Source organism: Peromyscus leucopus, chromosome 4 (genome assembly GCF_004664715.2).
Source record: "Peromyscus leucopus breed LL Stock chromosome 4, UCI_PerLeu_2.1, whole genome shotgun sequence".
Taxonomy (NCBI): Eukaryota; Metazoa; Chordata; class Mammalia; order Rodentia; family Cricetidae; genus Peromyscus; species Peromyscus leucopus.
The window spans coordinates 103,691,822-103,716,456 of record NC_051066.1 but is presented as its reverse complement, the minus strand read 5'-3'; the positions used below and the strand labels follow the sequence as shown (position 1 = coordinate 103,716,456).

The following is a 24,635-nucleotide window of genomic DNA, read 5'->3' as shown; positions in this document are numbered from 1 at the left end:
ATAATGGGTATTTGTCAGTGAGGGCAGGAGTGGGGTTCTCGGGTGTCCTGAGGTTCTCAGAGGTCCATGGCATGGACACCCTCTGTTCCAGAAAAAAATTTCCCTGATATCCCTAGGGAGTGGGACTAGCCTTACTTGACCAGCACAGGACAAAGGTACTGGGTCTCCTCCAGGCTGTGTGGTGCTGTGTGTCCTGGGTTGTGGGGTCCTCTCTGAGCTGTTTAGAGGGGAGTACTGGCAAATTCTGCCCCAGCATTCTACTCCCCTCCCCTCCTCTAGAGACGGAATTATAGAGGTCTGGGGAGAGGTGTTCTTGGCTTTGAGAAGTGGCTTTTCCAGTTTTTCCAGGGCCAGTGGCCTGCTTTGATCAGGAGTCAGTAACCCTGAGCCAGGCAGGGTCATCACGCTGCACCATCACAACCAAGCTACATTTTATAAAACTTGCCTTGGAGCAAAGGCACCTTCCCTGCCTGAGAGCCTCCAGGAGGGAGGAGGAGGAGGAGGACCCATGGAATGAAATGCTGGTTGGGGAGAGAAAAGTCCGCTCTCAGCTGGTTGGTTGTGCCTGTACCTGCTGGGCAAGTAGAGAGACCCTGGTGGGGGGTCTCACCTGAGAATGCTTACCTGTGTTTTGCTTTGGCAGCGGGACCCATCACCGAGAGAAAGGGCTGGAATGGGCACTGGGCCAGGGGGCGATCAGTCCTGAGCTAGACAGAGCCAGAGGTTGACGCTTGATGAGTTAAATACTTTCTGGTCTGTGGTTAAGATCTCCCCAGCACAGGCAGTCTCCGTTTTCCTCCTGAGTACTCGCAGGATCGGTCCCTGGGTCTGTCATGATTCGAGACCTGCGATCCTAGAGGAAGGCGCTAGTAGAATACTCCAGCAGCCGCCTCTTATGGGGTCAGTGAAAATGAGGCCAGTGGTAAAGGTGCCCTCATCTCGGAAGCAAAGCACCGTGGGGGAGTGTGGCTGACCCCTTCCCACAGATTTAGATTAATACCAAGAGTGAGGAACAGACAGCAGGTCCCTGGTGCGCTCTAAATCATAAAGCTTGGGTCTTCTGCATGCTGGTAGGAAGGTCTAGTTCCCCGTTAGCTTCTGGCTGGGCACCAGCACTGGCATTTCCCAGAGTCATTAATTCACTCCCTGCCTCACAGCCTCAGGCTCTGTGTGATTACTACCTCACAGGTGGGTAGTTCTACTCTTATCTGGGCAAAGCAATCCGAGTGTGGATCACAGGGACACACCAAGGTCCTTGGGCCTGTGGAATGACAGGAAAGCCTTGTTATGAGTTGTGACAGATCAATATGCTTGGGCAGAGGAGAAAACCCATGGGACGCAGCTAAGAGGAGGGCAGGAAGCAGGGCAGGTCCCTGGGAAACTCTTGGCTCAACTTCCAAGGAGGCCCCTGAAGGCCAAGGTACAGGTTTCAGAGAGAGCCAAAGATGACATGCCCTCCATCCGATAGAGAGAATAGGGTGGACCAGGTTTGTGCCCACAAAAGAGGGCATGCTGCCTCTGGATGATGTTCCTTCCTTTGTTTTTAGGTGGTAAACACAGACCTTGCTATTCTTTCCTGGGAAGGAACAGAGGTTGCTGCCGCCATTGTCTCGGTGACAGGAAGTGTAGACAGGAGTTGCCTCCCAAGCCATCTCCTCTGCCATTCCCTTCCTGTCAAGAGCCTAATCCAGTTGAGAGCCAATGAGGACCAAGTGACTAGTCTCTCCTTTGGTACTAATAGTCCGTGGCCATGGCCAAAGCCCATCCCTGCTACAGGGTTGATTTCATGGTAAACTTAGTGAGAATCCGTGAGTTAATGTCAGATTCATTTTTGCTGCTGTGATTAAAAATACTGTAACAAAAAGAAACCTAGAAAGGAAGCGATTTCTTTCAGCTCACCATCCCAGTTACATTTCATCACTGTGGGAAACTCAAACAGGAACTTCAAATTCGCTTGTCCCATTATATCCACAGTCAAGAACAGAGAGAAATGAATGCACACATTCACTTGCTTGCCTGCTGGTGCTCAGGCTCAAATACACCCTGCCTAGGGTATGGTGCTGCCCATAGTGGCCGAGGTCTTCTCACATAGGTTAACTTAATTAAGACAACCCCACAGACATGCTTACAGGCCAGCCCACTTCCTTCTTGACACTTTCTTCCCAGGTGAGTCTGGGTTGTGTCAGGGTTGACAAAGCTAACCAGCACAGCATCATTAGGCAACTTTAGTGTCGTGTGAAGGCCACAATGTATACTTATACAAGCTGAGATAGTCATGACTTTTTTTTTTTTTTTTTTTTTTTTTTTTTTTTTTTTTTTTTTTTTTTTTTTTCTGGATAGTCTGACATGACCATGTGGTAAAATCTTACAGAACTACTCATGTGCGTGTCTGTCATGGACTGCAATGTCCTTATGTGTTTCAGAATGCATACACATAATTCTTTTTTTTCTTTTTTATATATATATATATTTTTATTTTACAATACCATTCAGTTCTACATATCAGTCATGGGTTCCCCTATTCTCCCCCCTCCCACCCCTCCCTTACCCCAGCCCACCCTCCATTCCCACTTCCTCCAGGACAAGTCCTTCCCCGAGGACTGCGATCAACCTGGTAGACTCAGTCCAGGGAGGTCCAGTCCCTTCCTCCCAGACTGAGCCAAGTGTCCCTGCATAAGTTCCAGGTTTCAAACAGCCAACTCATGCAATGAGCACAGGACTTGGTTCCACTGCCTAGTTGCCTCCCAAACTGATCAAGCCAATCAACTGTCTCACCTATTCAGAGGGCCTGATCCAGCTGGGGGCCCCTCAGCCTTTGGTTCATAGTTTATGTGTTTCCATTCATTTGGCTAATTTTTTCAATAATTGAGTAAAACTGAAATTTATTATATGTCACAGTCGTCCTAGGGACCTCCATGCTATATATATAGCCTCTATGGTTCTATGGGTTGTGGTCTGATTGTTCTTTATTTTATATCTAGAATCCACCTATGAGTGAGTACATACCATAACTGTCTTTCTGGGTTTGGGTTACCTCACTCAGGATGATTTTTTCTAGTTCCATCCATTTGCCTGCAAATTTCATGCTTTCATTGTTTTTCTCTGCTGAGTAGTACTCCATTGTGTATATGTACCACATTTTTTTCATCCATTCTTCTGTTGATGGGCATCTAGGTTGTTTCCAGGTTCTGGCTATTACAAATAGTGCTGCTATGAACATAGCTGAGCATGTATCTTTATGGTATGAATCGGCATTCCTTGGGTATATGCCCAAGAGTGGGATGGCTGGGTCTTGAGGTAGTTCAATTCCTAATTTTCTGAGAAACCGCCATACTGATTTCCACAGTGGTTGTACAAGTTTACATTCCCACCAACAGTGGAGGAGTGTTCCCTTTGCTCCACATCCTCTCCAACATTGGTTGTCATTGGTGTTTTTGATCGTAGCCATTCTAACAGGTATAAGGTGGTATCTCAGAGTCGTTTTGATTTGCATTTCTCTGATGATTAAGGATGTTGAGCATTTCTTTAAATGTCTTTCAGCCATTTGTAGTTCTTGTTTTGTGAATTCTCTGTTTAGCTCTTTAGCCCATTTTTTAATTGGACTGTTCAGTACTTTGATGTCTAGTTTCTTGAGTTCTTTATATATTGTGGAGATCAATCCTCTGTCAGATGTGGGGTTGGTGAAGATCTTTTCCCAATCTGTTGGCTGTCTTTTTGTCTTATTGACTGTGTCTTTTGCCCTGCAAAAGCTTCTCAGTTTTGAGAGGTCCCATTTATTAATGGTTGTGCTCAGGGTCTGTGCTGTTGGTGTTTTATTTAGGAAATGGTCTCCGGTGCCAATGCGTTCAAGAGTGCTTCCTATTTTCTTTTCTATTAAGTTTAGTGTAACTGGATTTATGTTTAGGTCTTTGATCCACTTGGACTTGAGTTTTGTGCATGGTGACAGATATGGATCTATTTGTAGTCTTTTACATATTGACATCCAGTTATGCCAGCACCATTTGTTGAAGATACTTTCTTTGTTCCATTGTATAGTTTTGGCTCCTTTGTCAAAAACCAGGTGTTCATATGTGCATGGATTAATGTCAGGGTCTTCAATTCGATTCCATTGGTCTGTATGTCGGTTTTTATACAGGTACCAAGCTGTTTTTATTACTATAGCTCTATAGTAGAGTTTGAGGTCAGGGATGGTGATGCCTCCAAGGGTTGCTTTATCGTATAGGATTCTTTTAGCTATCCTGGGTCTTTTGTTTTTCCATATAAAGTTGAGTGTTTTTCTTTCCAAGTCTGTGAAGAATTGTGTTGGGATTTTGATGGGGATTGCATTGAATCTGTAGATTGCTTTTGGTAAGATTGCCATTTTTACTATGTTAATCCTACCTATCCATGAGCATGGGAGATCCTTCCATTTTCTGATATCTTCTTCAATTTCTTTCTTTAGAGATTTAAAGTTCTTATCAAAAAGGTCCTCCACTTGTTTAGTTAGTGTTATCCCAAGGTATTTTATATTATTTGTGGCTATTGTAAAGGGTGATGTTTCTCTGACTTCTTTCTCAGCCCTTTTATCATTTGTGTATAGGAGGGCTACTGATTTTTTTGAGTTGATCTTGTATCCTGCCACTTTACTGAAGGAGTTTATCAGCTGTAGGAGTTCCCTGGTAGAGTTTTTGGGGTCACTTATGTATACTATCATATCATCTGCAAATAGTGAAAGCTTGACTTCTTCCTTGCCAAGTTGTATCCCTTTGATCTCCTTTCGTTTTCATATTGCTCTAGCTAGAACTTCTAGTACTATATTGAATAAGTATGGGGAGAGTGGACAGCCTTGTCTTGTTCCTGAATTTAGTGGTATCGCTTTGAGTTTCTCTCCATTTAATTTGATGTTTGCTGTTGGCTTGCTATAAATTGCCTTTATTATGTTTAGGAATTTTCCTTGTATTCCTGATCTTTTTAAGACCTTTATCATGAGTTGGTGTTGGATTTTGTCAAAGGCTTTTTCAGCATCTAAGGAGATGATCATGTGGTTTTTTTCTTTCAGTTTGTTTATATGGGCATACACATAATTCTTAAATTTACATGATATAGTTACAACTCAATAGCTATTAGGTACAATTATTGTCAAATGGCTAATGATTTAACCTCTGCTCTGGGATCAACTGGTTTTCCTGTGCCCGTAGAGGACAGCATGGAGGGGTCTAGCCAACCTTCACCATCTCCTCTGTTTCAAGACCTGGCAGGGTAGGATGAAGCCTGAGGACAGGTGAGGGCCATGAAGGACACTGATGTGAATCCCAGCCACTGTGTCCTGCACTGGTGCTTCCTCTGGGGCCTTCGCAGTGGCTCTTTTCCCATCAGGATTTAACAACTGAGCTAACAACTCCCTCCAGCCAGCCTGATGGGGCGGCTAAGGAAAAGTGGGCGTGGCGGCGGGCAACCCCGTCCTGCCTTTTGTCCTGGAGACTGGGTGCTGCCCCAACTGCTCCTGGCGCTGCTCAACCAGCCTTTGCCAGGATGGGTGGGGAAAGCTTCTTTGGGGATTCTAAGCATGACATGAATTGCTGTGTCACCCCCCCAGGCAGAGGGACAATTAGCAGTGGGAATGGAATCAACCTTTTCCAAATGTATGACAGTACACGGACTGTCTGGAAGGGTGCAGGTACAGGGAAGGGCACACAGAAATACGCTCTCATATCCCTAAACTTCCGTCCTGTCCTGCAGGAGTGTGGTGACAAGGTGTGCATAATAAGACGAGGGAGCCAGTTCTCGGGTATCAGGCCTTTTGAAAGCAGCCACAGGGCTCAGTGGGTGGGGGTGTATGCCGGCAATGCTCCCCTTTCAGGAGTGGCCCTTCAGTCTCACCTGTCTCCCTCACCTGGAAGCCCGCTCTAATAGCACTCTTTATTGATGCTGAACCCGTGTTCTGCAGGCTTCTGTGCATGGCTTGTCTGGAGACCATGCTCAAAGACTGGGCACTCGACAAGACTTGTTGGAAGTAGGATTTGTTCTCAGCAGCATTGGTAGGAAGCGGGTGGTGGCTGCTCCTACCTGGCTAGCATTTACAGATCACAAGACGCTCTTGACTTCAAGGGCAGGTGAAAGGAGAAACTGACGGTGGCACCAAGTCCCAAGAGTGCCCCCAGGCCCCCAGGAAGTGTGTTGGGACTCCAATGGGTGTTTTTGGATACATCCTTGTTTGTGTGCTCACTGGGTTACCAACTCACTGATGATGCCTGCAATACCTTTTGTTTTCTAGCGTTAAAGCCACTCCGTTCTGGTCTAGTGCCTCCACGGACTTTTGTCTTTTACAGGTGGCTTGCCTGGTATTTTTTCACAGAAACTCTTTGCTTCTGTTTATCTTGTTGGACACAGCCAGTGGGTGTAGGTCTGGTACAAAATTTTCCATCTAAATGAGACCATGCATGTGAAATTCACCTACACTGGTCAGTCAGAGGGGAGCTTTCATTCATTTAGGGACTGGCGGCTCACCCCTGGCTGGGGAGGAAGCTGGGAGTTAAGCAAGCCACATTTCCCTATGCAGGTAGAAAGGGACAGAGGACTTCCCTGACACTGGAGGGTGGAGGGACTGCAGACCACAAAGGGACTTCTTCCACTCTCCACCCACCCCTGTTAATATCAGCTGAGGTCCTGAAGTCAGCCCAGCAGACCAAAGGTCCCCCAAGCCCTGCTCTTCCCTTCAGATGAAGTGGAAGGACTTTGTCACTCACTGTCTAACCTCCTCAGGAGGGTTAAGGGCACAATGAATTCCTCTGGAGTAAAGGAACCTGCTGGTGAAGGGGTCAAAAGAAAAGAGCCACTAGTATAGGTAAACTGAGGCAGGCCTTTCTCCTAACACACCCAGTGCTCACCCTAACAGACCCAGAAGTCAGACTCCCAATAAGCCCGATCCCCTCCACAAGACTCTTCCGATTCCCTCCTCTGTCCCCTGCCCCCAGGGGAAGGGACAGTATAGGGCTGCTGTGCAGAGTACTGGCTTCTACCTGTCCTGGCCTTTGATGCATCTCTCCGATCACATCATACTTTCACCAGCTGCCCGAGTCTACATCGGAAGACCCAGACCTGTTCTCATGGGAGACAAGACTACAAGAGGGACAGTGAGAGGTCCTCTTCCGCACTCATGAGCACGTGTGCACACACACGCATCAGTGTGCGCATGTGTGTGTGCGCGTTCGTGTGTGCATGTGTGTGCACGCGTGTGTGTGTGCGTACGTGTGTGTGTGTGTGTGCGCGCGCGCGCGTGTTTGGGATTCAGAGCAGGGCCCTTTTCATGCTAGGCAAGCGCACTGCTGCATCCACATGCCCTGGTGTGCATCTTTGAAGGCCTGGCTCCCTGGGTGCGCCTGCCACAGTATTGACAAGGTCACTCTGGGCGCCTGTTTCGAGAATGAGTGAGCAATTGGGAGAGTGAAGAAAGGCCGCCCTTGGACTCCGGAGCTGAGTTAACGAGAGAACTTCCCCGGACTGTTTGCTTCTGCTCTCTGAGCCTCGCCTCTCAGACAGAACAAGCAAGGGGGCTCAGGCTCCATCCAAACTTACTTCTCAAAGGCAGAGCCAAGGAACCTTGGGAAGGCTGCAGTGTTTAGTAGACAAAGGTATTGCCCTGACCCCCCTCCCCGCCCTCCAAATCCTTCTCCCGAGACCTGATCCTCTGTGTCCTCTTGACCACCCAGGCACTTTGGTGCCGTCTCTCTCCTTACCAGTAGCTCGTCTTTAATCTGCTTCTCTACATAAGAGCACATGCTATGCAAGTGTGTGCCCAGGTTTGTGCATGCATGAACACAAACACACATTCACACATGCACACATACACATGAACTTATGTGGATATACATAAGTCACAGATACACTTCTATACATGTGCATATATATATACACATACAACACACACACACACACACACATACACATACATACATACACAGACAGAACAAGAATGTCCCCTGACCTCTCACTCACAAAATAATTTTTTTTTTTCACTCAGTTCATCCTTAGAAAGGTACCACCTGCTGGAGCACACAGTGATTATACTGTTCAAGTCACCATCATCCATAAAATCCTGGTGTGTTAGTTAGGGTTACTATTGCTGTGATGAAACACCATGAAAGGACTTGTTTGGCTTATACATGCCAAGCCACAGTCCACTGAGGGAAGTCAAGGCAGGAACTCAAACTGGGAAGGATCCTGGAGGCAGGGGCTGACGCAGAGGCCATGGAGGAGTGCTGCTTACTGGCTTGTTCCTCCTGGCTTATAGCGCCCAGGACAACCAGCCCAGGGGTGTCCCCATGCACAATGGGCTCTACCCTCCCCCATCAATCACTAATTTAAAAAATGCCCTATAGGCTTGCCGGCCTGCAGCCAGACCTTATGGAGGCATTTTCTCAGTTGGGGTTCCCAGCTGTCTGATGACTCAGCTGGTGTCCAGTTGACACCAAACTTGCCAGTCCACCCATTGCTGACATAATTCTTGGCTACTGAGAGAGTGCATGCACATGGCCAGTAGAGAGTTGGGGCTGCTGTTCCTGGTGGCCTCAGGACAGCATTCATGGGTATGGAGCCTGGCAGCCCTCCCAGAAGCCTGGGGCGTGCCAACTGGCACCTCTCGGCTGATGAGGCTATCTGCTTGGTCCCTCCCAGGGGATAAAGGGCAGCCTAGTATTTGGTGCACAGCCTAGGTTCTGTGGCCCATTTCCTTGACTTCCCAAGAAGTCAAAACACAAACTCCTGGTCCCATTTACCCATAAGGGAGCTGTTGGGAGCTCTGATGCCTGACTTGTGGGTGGGGGGATTGCATGTGGGTGGCATACTCTTTGATTCCTATCTTGGCATGTTTCCCTGGTAGACATTCTGCTGTGGGGACCCTGACAGCATATAGTAGTGCTCCAGGAAAACAATCAGAGAATTTGAACAAATCCTTGACATTAACCTTAGTCACCCAATCCCTACAGTGAACCAATTGGGATGAAACGCTCTTTCAGCTCCACAATGATAGAAACTCCAGCTGAATCTCAGGAATGTCCTGGAGAATTCCTTTCTTCCTTTACAAGTGAGCTCATTGTTAGAAAGCCGGCCTTCACATCTTCATACCCACAACATTTCCTTAGGCAGACACATTTTATACAACTTTCAGTTTCGAGGACACCATGCTGGTTTTTAATGTTTATACAGTCACTTGGGTTTTTTGTTGTTGTTTTATTTTTGTTTTTGTTTTTGTTTTTGTTTTTGTTTTACAAGATCTCATGTATCACAGGCCAGCCTAAAACAATTATGTAACTGAGGATGACTTTGGGCTCCTGATCCTCCTTACAGTTCTGGGATTACAGGTGTGTGCCACTAGGCACAGTCCATGAGGGACTAGGGCGGAACTCAAGGCTTCATGCCCTTTAGGGGAGCACTATCAACTGAGCTACACTCTCAGTTCTTGAGGTGACTACTAGGTCCAGTAATCCCAGACTACAATCGCAGCAGAAGCCAGCCTGGTCTACCTATTCAGACCGTGTCTCAAAACAAAACAAAACAAATCGTAATTGATTAATTATTTAACTCCAGCTCCCATCAAGTTTTCAAGTGAGCAGTTGCACACACTGAAATCACAGCCTTTGGAATTTTGATGTGGGCATAGGTGAGGCTGCTCTATTCCACAACAGGAGATTTCCACTGACGCTGACTCTTCATAGATACGGCTACCACCATTCCTAGACAAAGGAACAGAAAGGCTAAGTAACTTACCCAGGGCACCAGGTGGCCTAGCAGGTATGTGACAGACCTGCAATTCAAACTCGAGAGCTCTAGCCTAACGTCTGTACCCTTGCCCACTCTGGTCTGCTTCCCACAGGTGACTCGTAAGACAGAGCAGAAGGCCAGCGGGATGGCTCAGTCTAGAGTTCTTACCATCTAAGCCTCACCACTTGGGTTCAATCTCCAGAACCCATGATGGAAGAGAACTAACTCTCAAAAGTTGCCCTTTGAACACTGAATTCACAATCTCTCTCTCTCTCTCTCTCTCTCTCTCTCTCTCTCTCTCTCTCTCTCTCTCACACACACACACACACACACACACACACACACACACACACACACGCACTAGTAGTAAAAAAAAACAAAACAGTGGGGATCTTCTTGGGGTTCAGATGAAAGCTCCCCCAGAGGCTATCTCCTGAGGAGACCATTTTTCACAAAGATCATTTGGTTGAGTAAACCATGGAGAGAAACCCTTTTTAACCCTTTGGAAACACGTTGTTGCCTTCTGAACATTATCCCTACAGCTCTTCTCGGCACCCAGCACCAGGCAGTTCCCAGCCCAGCATTCCCTTCACAGGCACAGCCCTCCACTCACACTCAGTGAGGTTGTGTCCTGGTGCTTAGAGAATACCCAGCAACGAGCTGGTCTCTTGCGTAAAGCAAGACAGGGATGGAAGCATAAAGACAGAAAAAGGATGCTTCCAGTGATATTTTGCATCAAGAGGCCAGACAGGACCAAGAGCAGAGTTCTTGTTGGCTCTGATGGAAAGCCTGCAGGACCCTGAGTCATGACTGGCTCCTCTTCTGCTTTGTCAGGAACATGCAGAATACCACCTGAAGCCTCATGTTATGAAAACATGTTTCCAGCCTTTGGCAAAGGGCCCGGGTTCTCTGTTTCCTGTCCCACAGTTCTGCCTCTCTCCAGTTGATTCTGACCCTGGGCCTGGGCTGGATGTCGTTGTTTGATTTTTAAAGGTGTCCTAGCTCATTTGATGGCTAGAGCATCAACCCAGGTTCTATCCCCACTTTCCAGATTGGAGCGCTGGGACCCAGAGGGATGGTCAATCCATGTAACTCCCAGGTCAGCAACTTGGAGAGCTTTACTTGAGACCACTGTCGGCAGCTGCTCTGCCTCTGCTATGATGGAGTAGAGGTGGTAATGGGGGAGCCTGGCTTTCACGTGAGCAGACACCAGGGCTACACTTCCACCTGGTTGTATAATGTTTTCTTTTTTTGATAATCACCTCTGTGTGTCTGAAGACAGAAAGCTGAAAGACATGTAGAGTTTTCATGACAAAGGGAAATGCTCTTGAACCCTCACCTACCCCCTTGCTCTTGACAAATATTTGGCTAGTGGGGTCCTGAAGCCAGGCCTGAGAGGACTGCTCACTGCCCAGGAGTGCCTTATCTCCCGGGCGTGGGTGCCACGCTGTCTCTCTCTGTTTGCCCTCCGTGCAGCTAAAGGTGGAGTGGGGTGCAAACAGGCTTGGGCCCCCATGATTCATGCTGAATATCAGGTCTCCACGGCTCACCCTTCCTCCAGCCCGGCTTCTGCCACCCCCTTCTCCTACATGGTGCCTGGCTTCCCCACCCTCTGGAGCCCTGAAAACTGCTACAGCATCCCTTCTTGTGATATACTCTCCCTCCGCCTCCAGAGAACCAGCCGTAACCAGCGGAGTCCATCTTCCCCTCCAAGGCACCACTGAAGCCATGCCCCAGGCCAGCTACCCCACCTCCTCAGAGCCTGCGTTTAGCCTTCATTTAGGCCAGAAAAAGTCGCCTAAGCTGCGTCCAGTTCAGATTCAGGTTTTGTTTTGTTTTGTTCTGTTTTTCCCCAGATATTTTCATTGTAATTTTTGAGTCAGGGTCTCACTCTGTAGTTCAGCCTGGTCTCAAACTCATAAGCCTTCCTCGGCCTCCTGAGTGCTGGCGTTACAGGTATCCACCACCATGCCCGGATTTTCCAAACATTTTTTAATCTGTAATTGGTTAAAATCCATGGATGTGGAAGCCTTCATGCCCCCACAGCAGCTGCAGCTGTCATTGAGGAGCTTGGAACTGATGTGATCAAAGGGCCGCTCTCCAAAGCGGCAAGTCCCTGGTGGCGAAGCTCTTTCATAGGCACCTTCTGGAAATATACTCTCTCCTTGGTCCTGTTCCCCTCATGTTCCCTCCTCATCCTCCTTGCCTTCTCAGTGGGGCTGTGAGCCTTTAAGCCACCTCCTCATAGTCCCTCTGACCCTACTCAGCCACCCTCACAGATTCCTCCCCACCCCCATCCTGGCTCCATCCTGGAACAATGCAGCCTTGAGGGGTAGAGGGAAGACCTACTGCCAGGCAGGAAGGCAAACGCCAGGGCTTGTAATGATGTCTTCAAAGTTCTCTGCCCCCAGTCTGAGGTGTAACGTAAACAGGAGGCAGATGGAGGAATGCCCCCAGGTGTTTAATAAAGCCCGATGGTGTTTGATAAGTTCACAGATACACCCCATCATCACCACAGCCAACTCATCCTAGGTATTGGTACCTCACAAGGGACTGATGGGGATTGTGGCAGTACAGCTGTTTTCCAGAGGTACCCCTGGAAGAGAAGTATTCACCTTGAAATCTAATTATGCTAAATATGATCATAATTGGCTAGTGATTATAGAGTTTTGAGTTTGTGAAAGTGATCTAAAGTTGGCTTTGGTGATGGTAGTTTGTATGTATAGGTCTATTAAACACCTCTGAAGCATGGTCTTCAGTTCATGAATTATACTATGTGTGAGGTGCATCTCAATAACAATGGTTTTGTTTGTTTGGTTGGTTGATTGGTTTGGGTTTTTTCTTGCTGTGGGTTTTATTTGTTTGTTTGGTTGTTCTTTTGTTTTTCGAGACAAGGTTTCTCTGTGTAGCCCTGGCTCTCCTGGATCTCACTCTGTAGACCAGGCCGGCCTCGAACTCACAGAGATCCACCTGCCTCTGCCTCCCAAGTGCTGGGGTTAAAGGTGTGTGCCACCACCACCTGGCTCATTAACAATGTTTTAAGGAGAGCTGGTCATGATGATTGGAACCTGTAATCCCAACACTCAGGAAGTGGAGACAGGAGGATTGACATGAGTTGGAGGCCAATTGATATTACCTAGTCCCAGGCTAGCCTGGGCTACAGTGAGAGACCCTGTCTTAAAAACTGAACAGAGAGAAAGAAAGGGAGGGAGGCAAACAGAGAACTTTCACTGTGGAACCTCCTGCTGTCTCTACCATTCAAAGGGTAGGGGGAACAACTAATTTTCAACAGTGCCAGTTTGCTAGGTGGCATACCCAGAGGCAGGTCCTGAGTCCTGAGGGCTGTCAGGGGCTGGAGGCTGGACTGGGGTGCAGGATGGGTTTTGTTCACTGGACAGTTGTGAACAAGGGTTCTGACTGGACCACCAGGAATCAATCTCTCTGTCTGTCTGTGTGTGTGTGTGTGTGTGTGTGTGTGTGTGTGTGTGTCCATGTCCGTGTGTGTGTCTGTATGTGTGTCCAGGGACAGGGAGGGAAAGCCAGAGCACCATCTCCAGCAAAGTGATGAAATCACTCACTCACACAGCCCAATTCAGTCAGGTAGGCGCCAGAAGCTCAGAGCCAGCTCAATGCTAGCGTCTAGGAAGACCTTGGCAAACCCTGCACATTTCACTCTGACACACCCATTGCCCCGCCCTTGACCCCTGACCACAGTTCCTGTGTTCAGCCCCACGGGAGACAACAGATTTTAAAGAAGTAATAGAAGATGCATAAAACACAGCCTATACTTCTGCAGACCCGGAACTGAAAACCATTTCGAAGTCTGCCATTTGCAGGTGGCCATTGCTTGCCCTAAAAGTAATGATATAGCCATGGTAAACATAAAACATAATCATTACCTGGTCTACCTTTGCTGGCTGTGCTCTGAGGGAATTCTGAAATGTCTCGGTCCACTCAGCTCTTTGGCAGGAATCAGAACGGATTGGACTAGAAGAGGCATACTTTCTTCTGTGGCACCCAGTATCCTTCAAGGCCAAGCCTATGAGATACCCATAAGCACTTCTGGCCCACAGGAGCCCACACAGATTTTACAGAAGAGTGCTTCCACACACATGAACAACCCAAGCTGCTCCCAGAGTGGTTTTATTCATAAGTCACTCTAGTTTAGCACAGCCATTTAACCATCCTGGATGGAAGATGGCTGGGTAGAGGATGGCTGGGTAGAAGATGGGGCAGATGGGTTCTCATGGCAACCCCTCAGGGAGCCAGCTTCTGCGATCAAGGCAGACTTCGCTCCTACAACCACCTGATCAGACAAAATGCCTTTTACCTCTAGCCAGATGCCCTTATGTTGGGGGCCGAGGACTGCAGAGATGTACAGGACTCCCTTGCAGCATGCAGACAAATAGCCTGACTTAGATTGACCCCAGGTGGTTAAGGTGACAAGACCCCAGACCAAGGGCACTTAGGAGAGAACTGTCCCACACTGATGCTTATCTCTACTGACTAGATGGACAGACCTGACTGACCTTGGCATTTCTCCATGCTGTACTCTCATGCCTCCTAGAAGCAGGTGCCGTTCAACCTGCAGCACAAGGGAATGCCACCTGCCCTCAGCCCCAGCCGATCAGAAGGAAGGGTCCTGCTCTATTACACAGCTTTCCAGACTTATGATTGCAGAACCATCTCCCCCAGGTCCATGAAGCTTGAGCCAAAGAGTCAGAGAGAAGTAGAGAAAACCCCAGTGAGGCTGGTGTGGCTGGACCATCCAGGAACCTTCTGGAACCTCTTTTGTTTCCCTCTGAGAACGGGAACTCTCCAACCCTGGAGACATCTCTTGGCTATCCCTGGAGTGTGCTCCTCTCACATTGGTTTTCAGCCATCTGAGAAACAAGGCTAACCTGTGGCCTCTCCATTCCAATTTCAATTTAGACAGTCAGAAAAGTTCCTACAGTTGGGATCTAAGACTTCGGGTCTGGAAAAAAAAATGTCAATAACATAATGTAGCTAGTATGTTCACTCATTAATAACCTATAAAAAATCTCTTCATTGCTACAGTCTTTTTTTTTTTTTTCTGTTGTTGGGGATTGAACCCATGGCCTTGCAGGGGCTAGGCAAGTACATCTCCAGCTCGTGATACTTTGATACAGGGTCTCATAGTGCAGTTCAGGCTGGCCTAAAACTAACTTACTGTGTAGCCTAGGCTGGCCTTGAACTTGCCATCTTCCTACCTCTGCCTCCCAAGCACTGGCACTGGAGACCAACTGAGAAGAACAGACTCAAAAGAAAGTGTAGCCCTTCTAATGCTAATACCAACTAATAGAAGTTCTTCCAATGATGAGCTCCTTTGCTTTCACATGCCTCAGTTACCCCATTTGACAAATGAATCCATTCCTCACCCATAGCTCTACTACTGGAGTTAACCGAGTTAACAGTATTTGTGAGGTGCTTAAGACAATACCCAGGGGCAATACAGTGTTTATTAAATAGAAAATGAAAATTGCACTTAAGAAATGAATCAAAGTAAGCCAGCAGGCAACGGCAAAAGTGAGATGAAAGCTCTAGCCTGCGGCCTTGGAGGATAAAAGGGATATTTTTGCCGAGGCGCACGCCCACCCTCTTTGTACCCTTTCGGTAGGTACATCTACTGGAGCCCTACTGCCCCTGTTCCAACGCTCTCTCTGCCTCCTCCCTGCAGATCTTCGGAGGCCTGGTCTGGATCCTGATCGCCTCCTCCCTGGTGCCCATCGCCCTGATCCAGGGCTGGGTGATGTTCGTGTCTGTGTTCTGCTTCGTGGCCACCACTTCCCTGATGGTCATGTACATAATTGGTACTCATGGCGGTGAGACGTCCTGGATCACACTGGTGAGTGCTGGCCCAGGGAATCTGTGTGTGGGGAGAGGAGTGGTGTTGGACCCTCGTCACTGGAAGACTACTTTTCCAGCCCTGAATGGGAGCTTCCTGGCAACATTTTCCAACACCACCCAAAGCTGAATTGGCCTGGCCTTGGTTCAGACGCTTCTTAGTGATAATGGCTTCCCGCACTGAGGACGTCAGAAAGAAGAGGCGGGATCCATGTTTTTGCTGCAGATTCTCATGGGGCGCTCTGATTTCTTATCTGCGATTGACTTTTTCAAACACAACCAGCAGCCCGTCCCCATCCTCCTGCCTGACAGCCATCAGGTGCTCCCACCATCCAGGAGGGCTGTTGGCATCTTGGGGAGCAGAGTCCTGGAGGCTGGGCCTACGCTGATGGCTCCCTAGGGGCCAGACTACACTTTCTGCCTGGCTCCTTGGTGACTCCCATCTAAGCACATTTCCCAGAAGACTCGGATGCCAAAAATGGCCTGTGTTCTTTCTTTTGTACTAAGTTCTGCTTTGAGGCCCAGGAGACAGGCCTCAAATAAATACAAGGGGAACTTGCTTATTATTAATTAAAAGTGGGTTCAGGCCACTTGGCTAGATCTCTACTTCTACTTGAACTTTTGAAATCACTTCAACCACACAGAACTTTGTTTTCAGTTCCTTTTTGCTTTGAAATATGCCAGGAGCCAAAAGAAATAAATAAGACCAACACAACGAAATGGGAACAATGGAAATGGCCCAGGCTTCTCTCCCGCTAGACTGGACAAAGAGCCTACATGCAAGCCAGGGCTGTGACCATGTGTAATTGATCTTGGGGTCCAGAACCAGTTTCTACCCGTTATCTTGTATTTGTTATGTTTCTTGATGCTATTGAAAAAAATACCTCACAGTTTGTGGGGACAGTCGTTTTGGTGGGGAAAGGTTAGCTGCGGAAGAGGTGAGGCGCTAATCACATGGACCAGTAATCAGAAAGCAGAAGGGCGGACGCTTGTGCTCGGTCAGCTTCCTCTTCCTTATTCAGTCTGGGACCCCAGCCCATGGGATGGTGCCACTCAGATTCAGGGTGAGTCAGCCAGCCTCAGTTAAAGCCTCTGGAGAAACACCCTCCTCCAGGACACACCCAGAGGTGTCTCTCTGAGAAGATTCTAATCTTGTGTCAAGTTAATAATGAAGAGTAGCCAGCACACACCCCAAACTCTCCCTTGGTAGTACCTCAGGGAAAACAGCATCTTCTTTCACTGAAAGACTCAGCGTGGGACCTGCCCAGGGAAAGGAAAGTTAACTCGGCAGCCATCAAATCCTCTGAGAGAAGCTGGTGGACTTGGGGGCTGTGGTGTGGTTCAAAGGGAATGGTCAGGGACAAGGACGGAAGCAGGGAATTCAAGGACTGTGTCTCCATGTCTGGGTTGGGGTGTCTCTTTCTTCTCCTCTCTGACACAGCCCTTCTCACCCACAGGATGCAGCCTACCACTGTGTGGCTGCCCTGTTTTACCTCAGTGCCTCAGTTCTAGAAGCCCTGGCCACCATCATGATGTACGATGGCTACACCTACAAGCAATACCATGAAAACATCTCTGCAGTGGTAAGTTTCCTGCAGCCCTGCGCCCGCAGAACACAGAGCAAGCGTGGGGGGTCACCCAGCCCACACCTCTCTTTTCACAGTGCAACATGTTTGAAATGAAGTCACACCTCCCCCAAGTTTGTGAAGCAGTGAAGCCCCCACAAAGGTCAGGGATGGGCCACGACTCCCTTAGTTATTTTCTCAGGGCTGCATGGTCCAGGGTCCAGTGGGCACAGGGGCTCATGCTAGATGAGCTGTGCATGGGCAGATGTGACCGCATTTGACCCTGAGAACGATCCTGTGGGACCAGTGACATTGTCACACCCATCTCACAGACGGAGAGGCAGCCCGGACCCTTTCCCAAGACTGGCAAGCGTCAAAGCCAGGGTCTCGGCCACCTGGGCATGCTTTTAGTACCAGTTCTAAGCAATGAATTTGACCATGTGGGTCTCGTGACCCTCCTTGAGTGTTGTCCACAGAGGCATACAGTCAACACAATGGACTCTGGGGTCAGGATGGGTTTTCTTTTTCTTTTTCTTTTTCTTTTTTTTTTTTCGAGACAGGGTTTCTCTGTGTAGCTTTGCGTTTTTCCTGGGACTCACTTGGTAGCCCAGGCTGGCCTCGAACTCACAGAGATCCACCTGGCTCTGCCTCCCAAGTGCTGGGATTAAAGGCGTGCGCCACCACCGCCCGGCCAGGTTTTCTTTTTAACGGACTAGATCCGAACAATAAGGAGTAAGAGATCATATTGTTTCAGAAAGAGGTGTTTTGTTTTGTTTGGGGTTTTTGTTTTGTTTTGTTCTTTTCGAGGAAGATGAGTGGTACCCTTGGAGTAATGTATTGATGCACTTACTCAGAGTCCTCAATATAAAACATTTCTAACTATGGGTGGCATAAAAAAAATGAGTTAGAAATAGTACTTCTCAGGTTTCTAGAAACTGACCTATGAATCATACAAACCCCAAAGTGGAATGAACTAACATAATGCCTGCACCTATGGAAAAGAGGCGGGATGCAGTCTACAGGGATGTGCCGGATAACATGCTTCTTCCCGAATCTAGAGGGAGAGTGGGTGGGGGTGGGGTGGAGGCGAAGGGTCCTCAAAGCATTATAGGGTGCTATCCAACCCAAGAGAAGCAAGAGAAGCTGTATGTTCCCCTTGAGCGGCTTTCATGAACCTGAGCACCTTGAGGTCCCTGTCACTCCCCTCTCTAGTTGTCCTACGTCATAGAACACGTTCCAATGTGGAGTTTCCAAACAGCAGCATAGCCAGGCAGCACGGTGACTTCTTCCCTGAGGTTGGTGACCCATCATCCTCTCTGCCTCTGTCTATAATCATTGTTTCACCTGCCTGTTGGAGGAGCACCTCGGTCCTCTCCCCTTCCTAACCCACAAGCCTTCTGAGTTCACAGCCGTCCGAGCATTCGACAACTCCCCTCAGATTCTTCAGGACAACACTAGTTTGCTATAGACTAGATGGGTTGGAGTCAGCCCATGATGGAGAAACCTAGGTGGACTGAATTAAAATTCTCGCCCGCTGAACAGGTTGAAAGTTACCTGGCTCTATTGCATCCCAACTTCCCAACTTCTCTCTCTGACTTTTCATCAAAAGGCAGTGTTCATCCAGACAAGTGCACAGGTTCAGGTAGATGTATTGATGAGTTTTCAGAAGATGAATCTTCCTATAATTAAGAAATAGGATACACGGGGCTGGAGAGAAGGCTCAGCAGTCGAGAAAGGATGCTGCTTTCACAGCCGTTCCCAGCATGCACATCTAGTGTGTCACAAGTGCCTGTAACCCAAAGTCTGGAAGATCCAGACCATCTTCTAGCTTCCATGGGCACTGCACTCACATGCACACACACACCACAGAAACACAGATGCTTTATTTTTAATACAGTATGTTTTAAAGAACTAGGATACAGGCCTTGAGGTGCATGCCAGTGGTAGAGCATTTGTCTAGAATGTGCAAGGCCTCAGATTCCATCCCCAGCACTACTAATGTGTGTGTGGGGATCTCACTGGCCTTATCACCATCACCTCTGTTGCTAGCCGGTTTCTAACACCCAATTCAATTTTGCCTGCCTCTTGAAATGCAATTATGCAAGGCTCATTCTTTTATGCCTGGCTTCTCTCTCCCAACCTTATGTGTAAGAGTCACCCATGGGGTTGGGTGTAGATGCAGACTGCTTATTACGTTGCTGTGTAGTATTCCATTGCAGGCCTTTCACCACATCTACTAATCCACTCCAAAGCTGATCCTGTCCCCATGTTTTCTTGTTAGACTTGTATAGACATGCACATGCCTAGCCATTTTGTGTCAGAATCAAAATTCAGAATGTCCTCCTTTTGGCAAGTGCACTGAGCTGGAACTAACAAGGTGACATGTGAACCAGGTTCAAAATAGAGCTATTTCCATTCACAGTATCCTCTGGATTGGTACCCTGGGAGGCGGCATCATCCTTACTCAGGATTAACACCTGATCTTGGAGTCTCCCCCACGGCACCCAGGCTGCCTTGTGTTCCCCTCTCTGGTCCTCATCAGGCTCAGTTTCAGCTCAGCTTCTTCACTGTGACCTTCGGTGACAGTAAATGGAGCTTCTTCACTAGAAAACTATCCAGGGTCAACAAAAGTGGACAGAGGGGAACTCAAGATTTCTGGAGACATCTAGATCTCACTGTGGTGGACAATCATGGCAGAAGTTCACAGAGAAGGGTTTCTGAAGGTCAAAATGTGTCTCAGCATGTCCTGGGCTCTCAATACCCACTGAGTGCCATTTCTCAATCACATTTTCAAAATACATCTTCCCTCTCTGTCCTTTCAGAACTTCTGAGGGACTTCCACCAAGGTTTCTCCTTGGGCTTGAAGTCCCACCTGAGGGGCACAGGTGACTTGGATAGTTAGGAGTTCCCAGATAAGTTCTCAGAAATTTGTCACCAGCTAACTCGGGTTACATCGCCTCTGGCCAGCGAGGGTGGAGCGTCCACCCATGCTTGAGTGCCATAGCTGCTGTTTACGAGCATTTTCAAGACTCACAGAAGCGTGGCCACCCTAACTGTTATGCCTGAGCTGGAAACTTTTGACCCCTTGCTCAAGGTCACAAAACCAGGTGCAAATATTGGATTGGGTAGGCAAGCCTTTAGGGAGGTCAGCCTCTGTGGGGGCACACAGAGCCCAAGTGAGCACAAGTCACGGGTAACAGTCCAGGGTCTATGTTCCCATTGCCAAAGTGACAGGCTGTATGGCCTCAACAACTCCTCGGTGCACCACTTCCTGCTGAGAGAAGCTAGGTGCCTCTCCTCTGCCTTGCTCCAACTTCCCAGGAAGCCTGGTTGCCTCACTTGTGCCTGGAAAATGAAGAATCCAGGGTTAAGAGGAAGGGTCCAAGAGATGGAAAGATGTCCCAATGGTTAAGAGAGCTTGTTGTACAAGTGTGAGGTCCAGAGTTCAGATACCAGAACCCACATACCAAGCTGGATAGCCTTCAAATGCTGTAAATCCTGGCACTCAGTGGACCACTAGTACTCAGTAGCCATCAGCCAGGCTGAAAACTGCAAGCTTTAGGTTCACAGAGAGACCCTGCCTCAAAGGTAAAAGGCAGAGAATCTTAAAGAGGAGAACATCTGATATCCTCCTATGGCCTACATATGTATCATGCACACATGTGCACACACACAAGATTCATGCACAAACATGCAGGGTAAAACACACACACACACACACACACACACACACACACACACACACACACACATGCGCGCATTTTGTTTTTTAAATAAAAAGTCTGCAATCCCAGCACTTGGGAGGCAGAGACAGGCAGATATCTGAGTTCAAGGCCAGCCTGAATTCCAGGACAGCAAGGGCTATCCAGAAAAACCCTGTCCCGAAAAACACAAATAAAAACAAAACAAATCAATAAAGGGTCTGATCAAGCACAGATGGCGTGGGGAACTTAACCGGAGCAGCAAACTCGGGCATCCCAACCATGGGGTCATAGCCCCATTTCTGATGTCACAGCTTGGAAATCCCGGTCTTGGTCTTACTGGTGTAGGGAGAGAAGATTTTCCGAGTCACTGATACCCGGCTGTGATGTCTGTGGGAGGTAACTTTGATGTCCCCAGGCAGGTCAGATGACCCTAGTGTGACATGGAAGACATATGTAGTTTGCACACCAACACCAAGGCAGTAAGGTTAGAGTACCTGGGGATCTGGGAGCACTCATGTGTGACAGGAAGCAGTGGCAGTCCACACACCCTGAATCTGTCCCCCATGGCCACGTGACAGCCTCATAGCCCCACGTGCCCCGCCCTACTGACCTCGTACTAACAATCTTCCCTCTGGTTCCAGGTGTTTGCCTACGTGGTCACTCTGTTCTACGTGGTCCATGCTGTGTTTTCCTTAATCAGATGGAAGTCTTCATAGGACGGAAGATCCAGAGTTGGAAACCCAGATGGCATTAACTGACCAGCCCTTCTCCCCCATTAACTTCCTAGAGCACAGATATGACGACAGTGGAGGAAAGAAAACCAGCCAAAAAGCAAACAAGAAAAAACAAAAGGAAGCCATGTTCTGTTTCTCTTGGGTGTCATGTTTACCTTCTGTCAAGGGTTAAGGGCTTGCTGTGTTTTAACCTCTGGCTGAGGGAAGAAGGAGCTGTCTTGCCAGGGGTCTCTGCCCTTGACAGGGACAGTGGATGGGAACTTTGATCTGAAGAAATGACGATTTTCCCCTTGACCCAAAGAGCATGTCTTAAGAATAGCCTCTTGGAATTCCCCACAGGCTCTTTAGAGCATTCATCTCCTGGAATGTCTTAGTCTTTGTGGATAGTCCGAATGTCACAGGGACTGAAATTCACCCAACAGAGGTCTCCAGATGTTCATGGTGGATGATGAGCCCCTCTGAAATACTTTATTAAATGCCTTTATATCTTGCTTCAAAGGTATCGGGGTAGAGAGGTTGTTTTTCATTCTCTGGGATCAGGGACACCTTCCAGTCAACGTCTTCCTGAAGAATCCTTTGACTTAACCTGACTCTCAAGGGGCATTTCAGATGTGCATGCTGGACCACTCTTCCCCAGCTTGACTCACTGAGGACCCCACCATCACAACAATGTCCACCAGGATAGCAGCTCCCTTGTAGGGAGATCCCAGGGTGCTCCACCTTTTTCTTTCAAGACACAGTAGTCTGCTCAATTAGAATTTTCTCAAGCCTTGAGAAAACTAGCTATGGGCATTTCTTCCCTCTCTTCATAAGGCTGATCTAAAATGCTCTGTCTGGGTGTCTGTGGTCTCTCGATGTGTGTGGACACATCTTCAGACCACTCCTTGGGGGAGAAAAGGGACCAGACTGCAGAGTGAAGAGACAGACAATGACTGTTTGTGGCTGCCATATTCCAGGTTAGGGACATCTGACCTGAAAGGAGAAAGCATGATTAGGAAAGATGTGGAGAATCTGGAAAGTCAGATTCCCCCTAGGATATCTCACCTTGACCCCGCGACTTATAGAAATGAGTGACAGCGTAGAGTTGGAGCCCCAGATACAGTAGGAGATGAGCGCAACAATTAAATTGGATTTGGCATTTTTCTACCTTGGTTCTGAGAATGGAACCCAGGGCCTGTGCATGCTGAGCAAATACTCTACTGCTAACCCCACCCTCAGCCTCGAATTGGGTCTTAGGCATGTCCAGGAGGACTTTTGTTATCCCAGCATGACTGGTACCCAAATCTGCCATTTTTCCACTTTACACAGCCACAATTTCATAGTAAAACGTAAGGAAAAGATTAGGTTGGGATTTATTTTTAAAATTTAAAATATAAACTAGGAGGTGATATGAAGTTCATTATAATGTTTAACAAAATCTGAAACAGTGTTGACTGGGAAGTCTTACATTTTCAACAAAACTGCACTATAACACTATACTAACCAGCAGCTCAACATGAATGAGGATCACTTTTTGACAGGAGGGAGGGAAGGAGGAAGGAAGGAAGGAGGGAAGGAAGGAAGGAAGGAAGGAAGGAAGGAAGGAAGGAAGGAAGGAAGGAAGGAAGGAAGGAAGGAAGTCAGGCAACTAAGATGAATTTCCCAAGGATTTCTCAATGTTTCAGATTTTTAATCATTAAAAGAAACTTTCATACAATCTTCCTCTCTCTCTCTCTTTTTGCAAATTGCTGTAACCATAGAAACCTGGATTAAAGACCATGAGGATGGTTCTGATGGCACTCTCGTTTTCTATCCTGGGTCTGTGAAACTTTGCAGTTTCTTTTCTTAATCTGTTATTTATTCTTTGACAATTTCACACATGTATACGATGTATCATGATCACCTCCATCCCCAGCTCCTCCCTTCCACTCCTAACACATGCCCTGCCCACCCTCACGCCCCGGTCCTCTCTAGCACACTGAGTTCTGTTCATGCTGCCTGATGGGATGTTGACTGATCTTGTTGGCTGGCTCTTGTTTAGGTCTTAACCACAGCTGCAGTGAGTTCTTGAGCGCAAAAGCCATGTCACACCCAGAAGGCAGCATGTCACAGCACTCCTCACCGTCCTCTGCCTCTGAGAGCTTTTCTGTCCTCTCTGCTGTTTCCTGAGCCTTGGGGCGGGGGCGCTGACAGAGATGTCCCATTTAGGGCTAAGCGGTCAGCAGTCACTGATCCTCAGCACTTTGACCAGTCGAGAGTTCCTGCGTTAGCATGATGTCTGCTTCTGAAGTTTACAGTTCTGTTTCCCTGAATCATAACGCCAGGTTGGAACTGGAAGTAATGGCGTGAGCATGTATGTTTTCCTCTCCCCCAGGTCCACTCCCCACCCACACTTGCTCTAACCTACTCTCTCTCTGCCCACTCCCCACTCCTCCCAGAACTCAAGGTTTGCAGGTCAAGGGTCTGCTGACAGCAACCGTACCTACTGGGGTCGGCCCTTCTGGAAATGCACCATGCCCAAAAGGAACAGCATGGAGAAGCGATGGGAAGAGCCAAACAGAAATTAGCTCCACCCAACAGGCAGCAGCCAACACCTGTGGCTCCATTGGCTTCTCAGTGATGGAGGCTGTTTGGCCCACAAAAATTCTCTGTTACTTGGCACACAACACATTTGTATTGGGGTCTTGGATAAGAGGAAAAACCTCTTCTGGGGGAATACCTTGGTGTTATCCTAACCAGGGGCAAGAAAGCATTCCTGGTTGGCCTTAGGTCTGGTACTGCTGACACCCCAGTTCTCGCCTGTGCAGCCATCTTGCTGGTCACCTTTGGAACCCTTGCCTGGGGCCAGGCACCCCTGAAAGCACCTTTCATATGTAAATATGGTCTCCAGCCACCCTCCTGGTGGCCACAGGTGATGGCCTCTGTATAATTCCATAGGTGAGACCCAAAGACTCACACAGTGGTGGCATAAGGATCTGCACCAGGCCCTCTGATCCTGGGTCCCGAGCTTGACTCCTCTCCTAGGCCACAAAGACCTGTCCTTATGCAGG

The 24,635-nt window shown here is 48.2% G+C and overlaps 1 protein-coding gene across 1 annotated transcript in view; it reads left to right on the top strand.

Moving 5' to 3' along the window:
- Mal (mal, T cell differentiation protein) overlaps positions 1 to 23,302 on the top strand; it is a 29,019-nt gene extending 5,717 nt beyond the window's left edge. Inside the window, exons 2-4 of the mRNA XM_028892709.2 lie at positions 15,437 to 15,604; positions 17,061 to 17,186; positions 21,514 to 23,302. Of these exons, the coding sequence (XP_028748542.1) occupies positions 15,437 to 15,604; positions 17,061 to 17,186; positions 21,514 to 21,588 (369 nt within the window). The 3' untranslated portion in view covers positions 21,589 to 23,302. The remainder of the gene's footprint in view (positions 1 to 15,436; positions 15,605 to 17,060; positions 17,187 to 21,513) is intronic.
- The last annotated feature ends 1,333 nt before the right edge of the window (positions 23,303 to 24,635 follow it).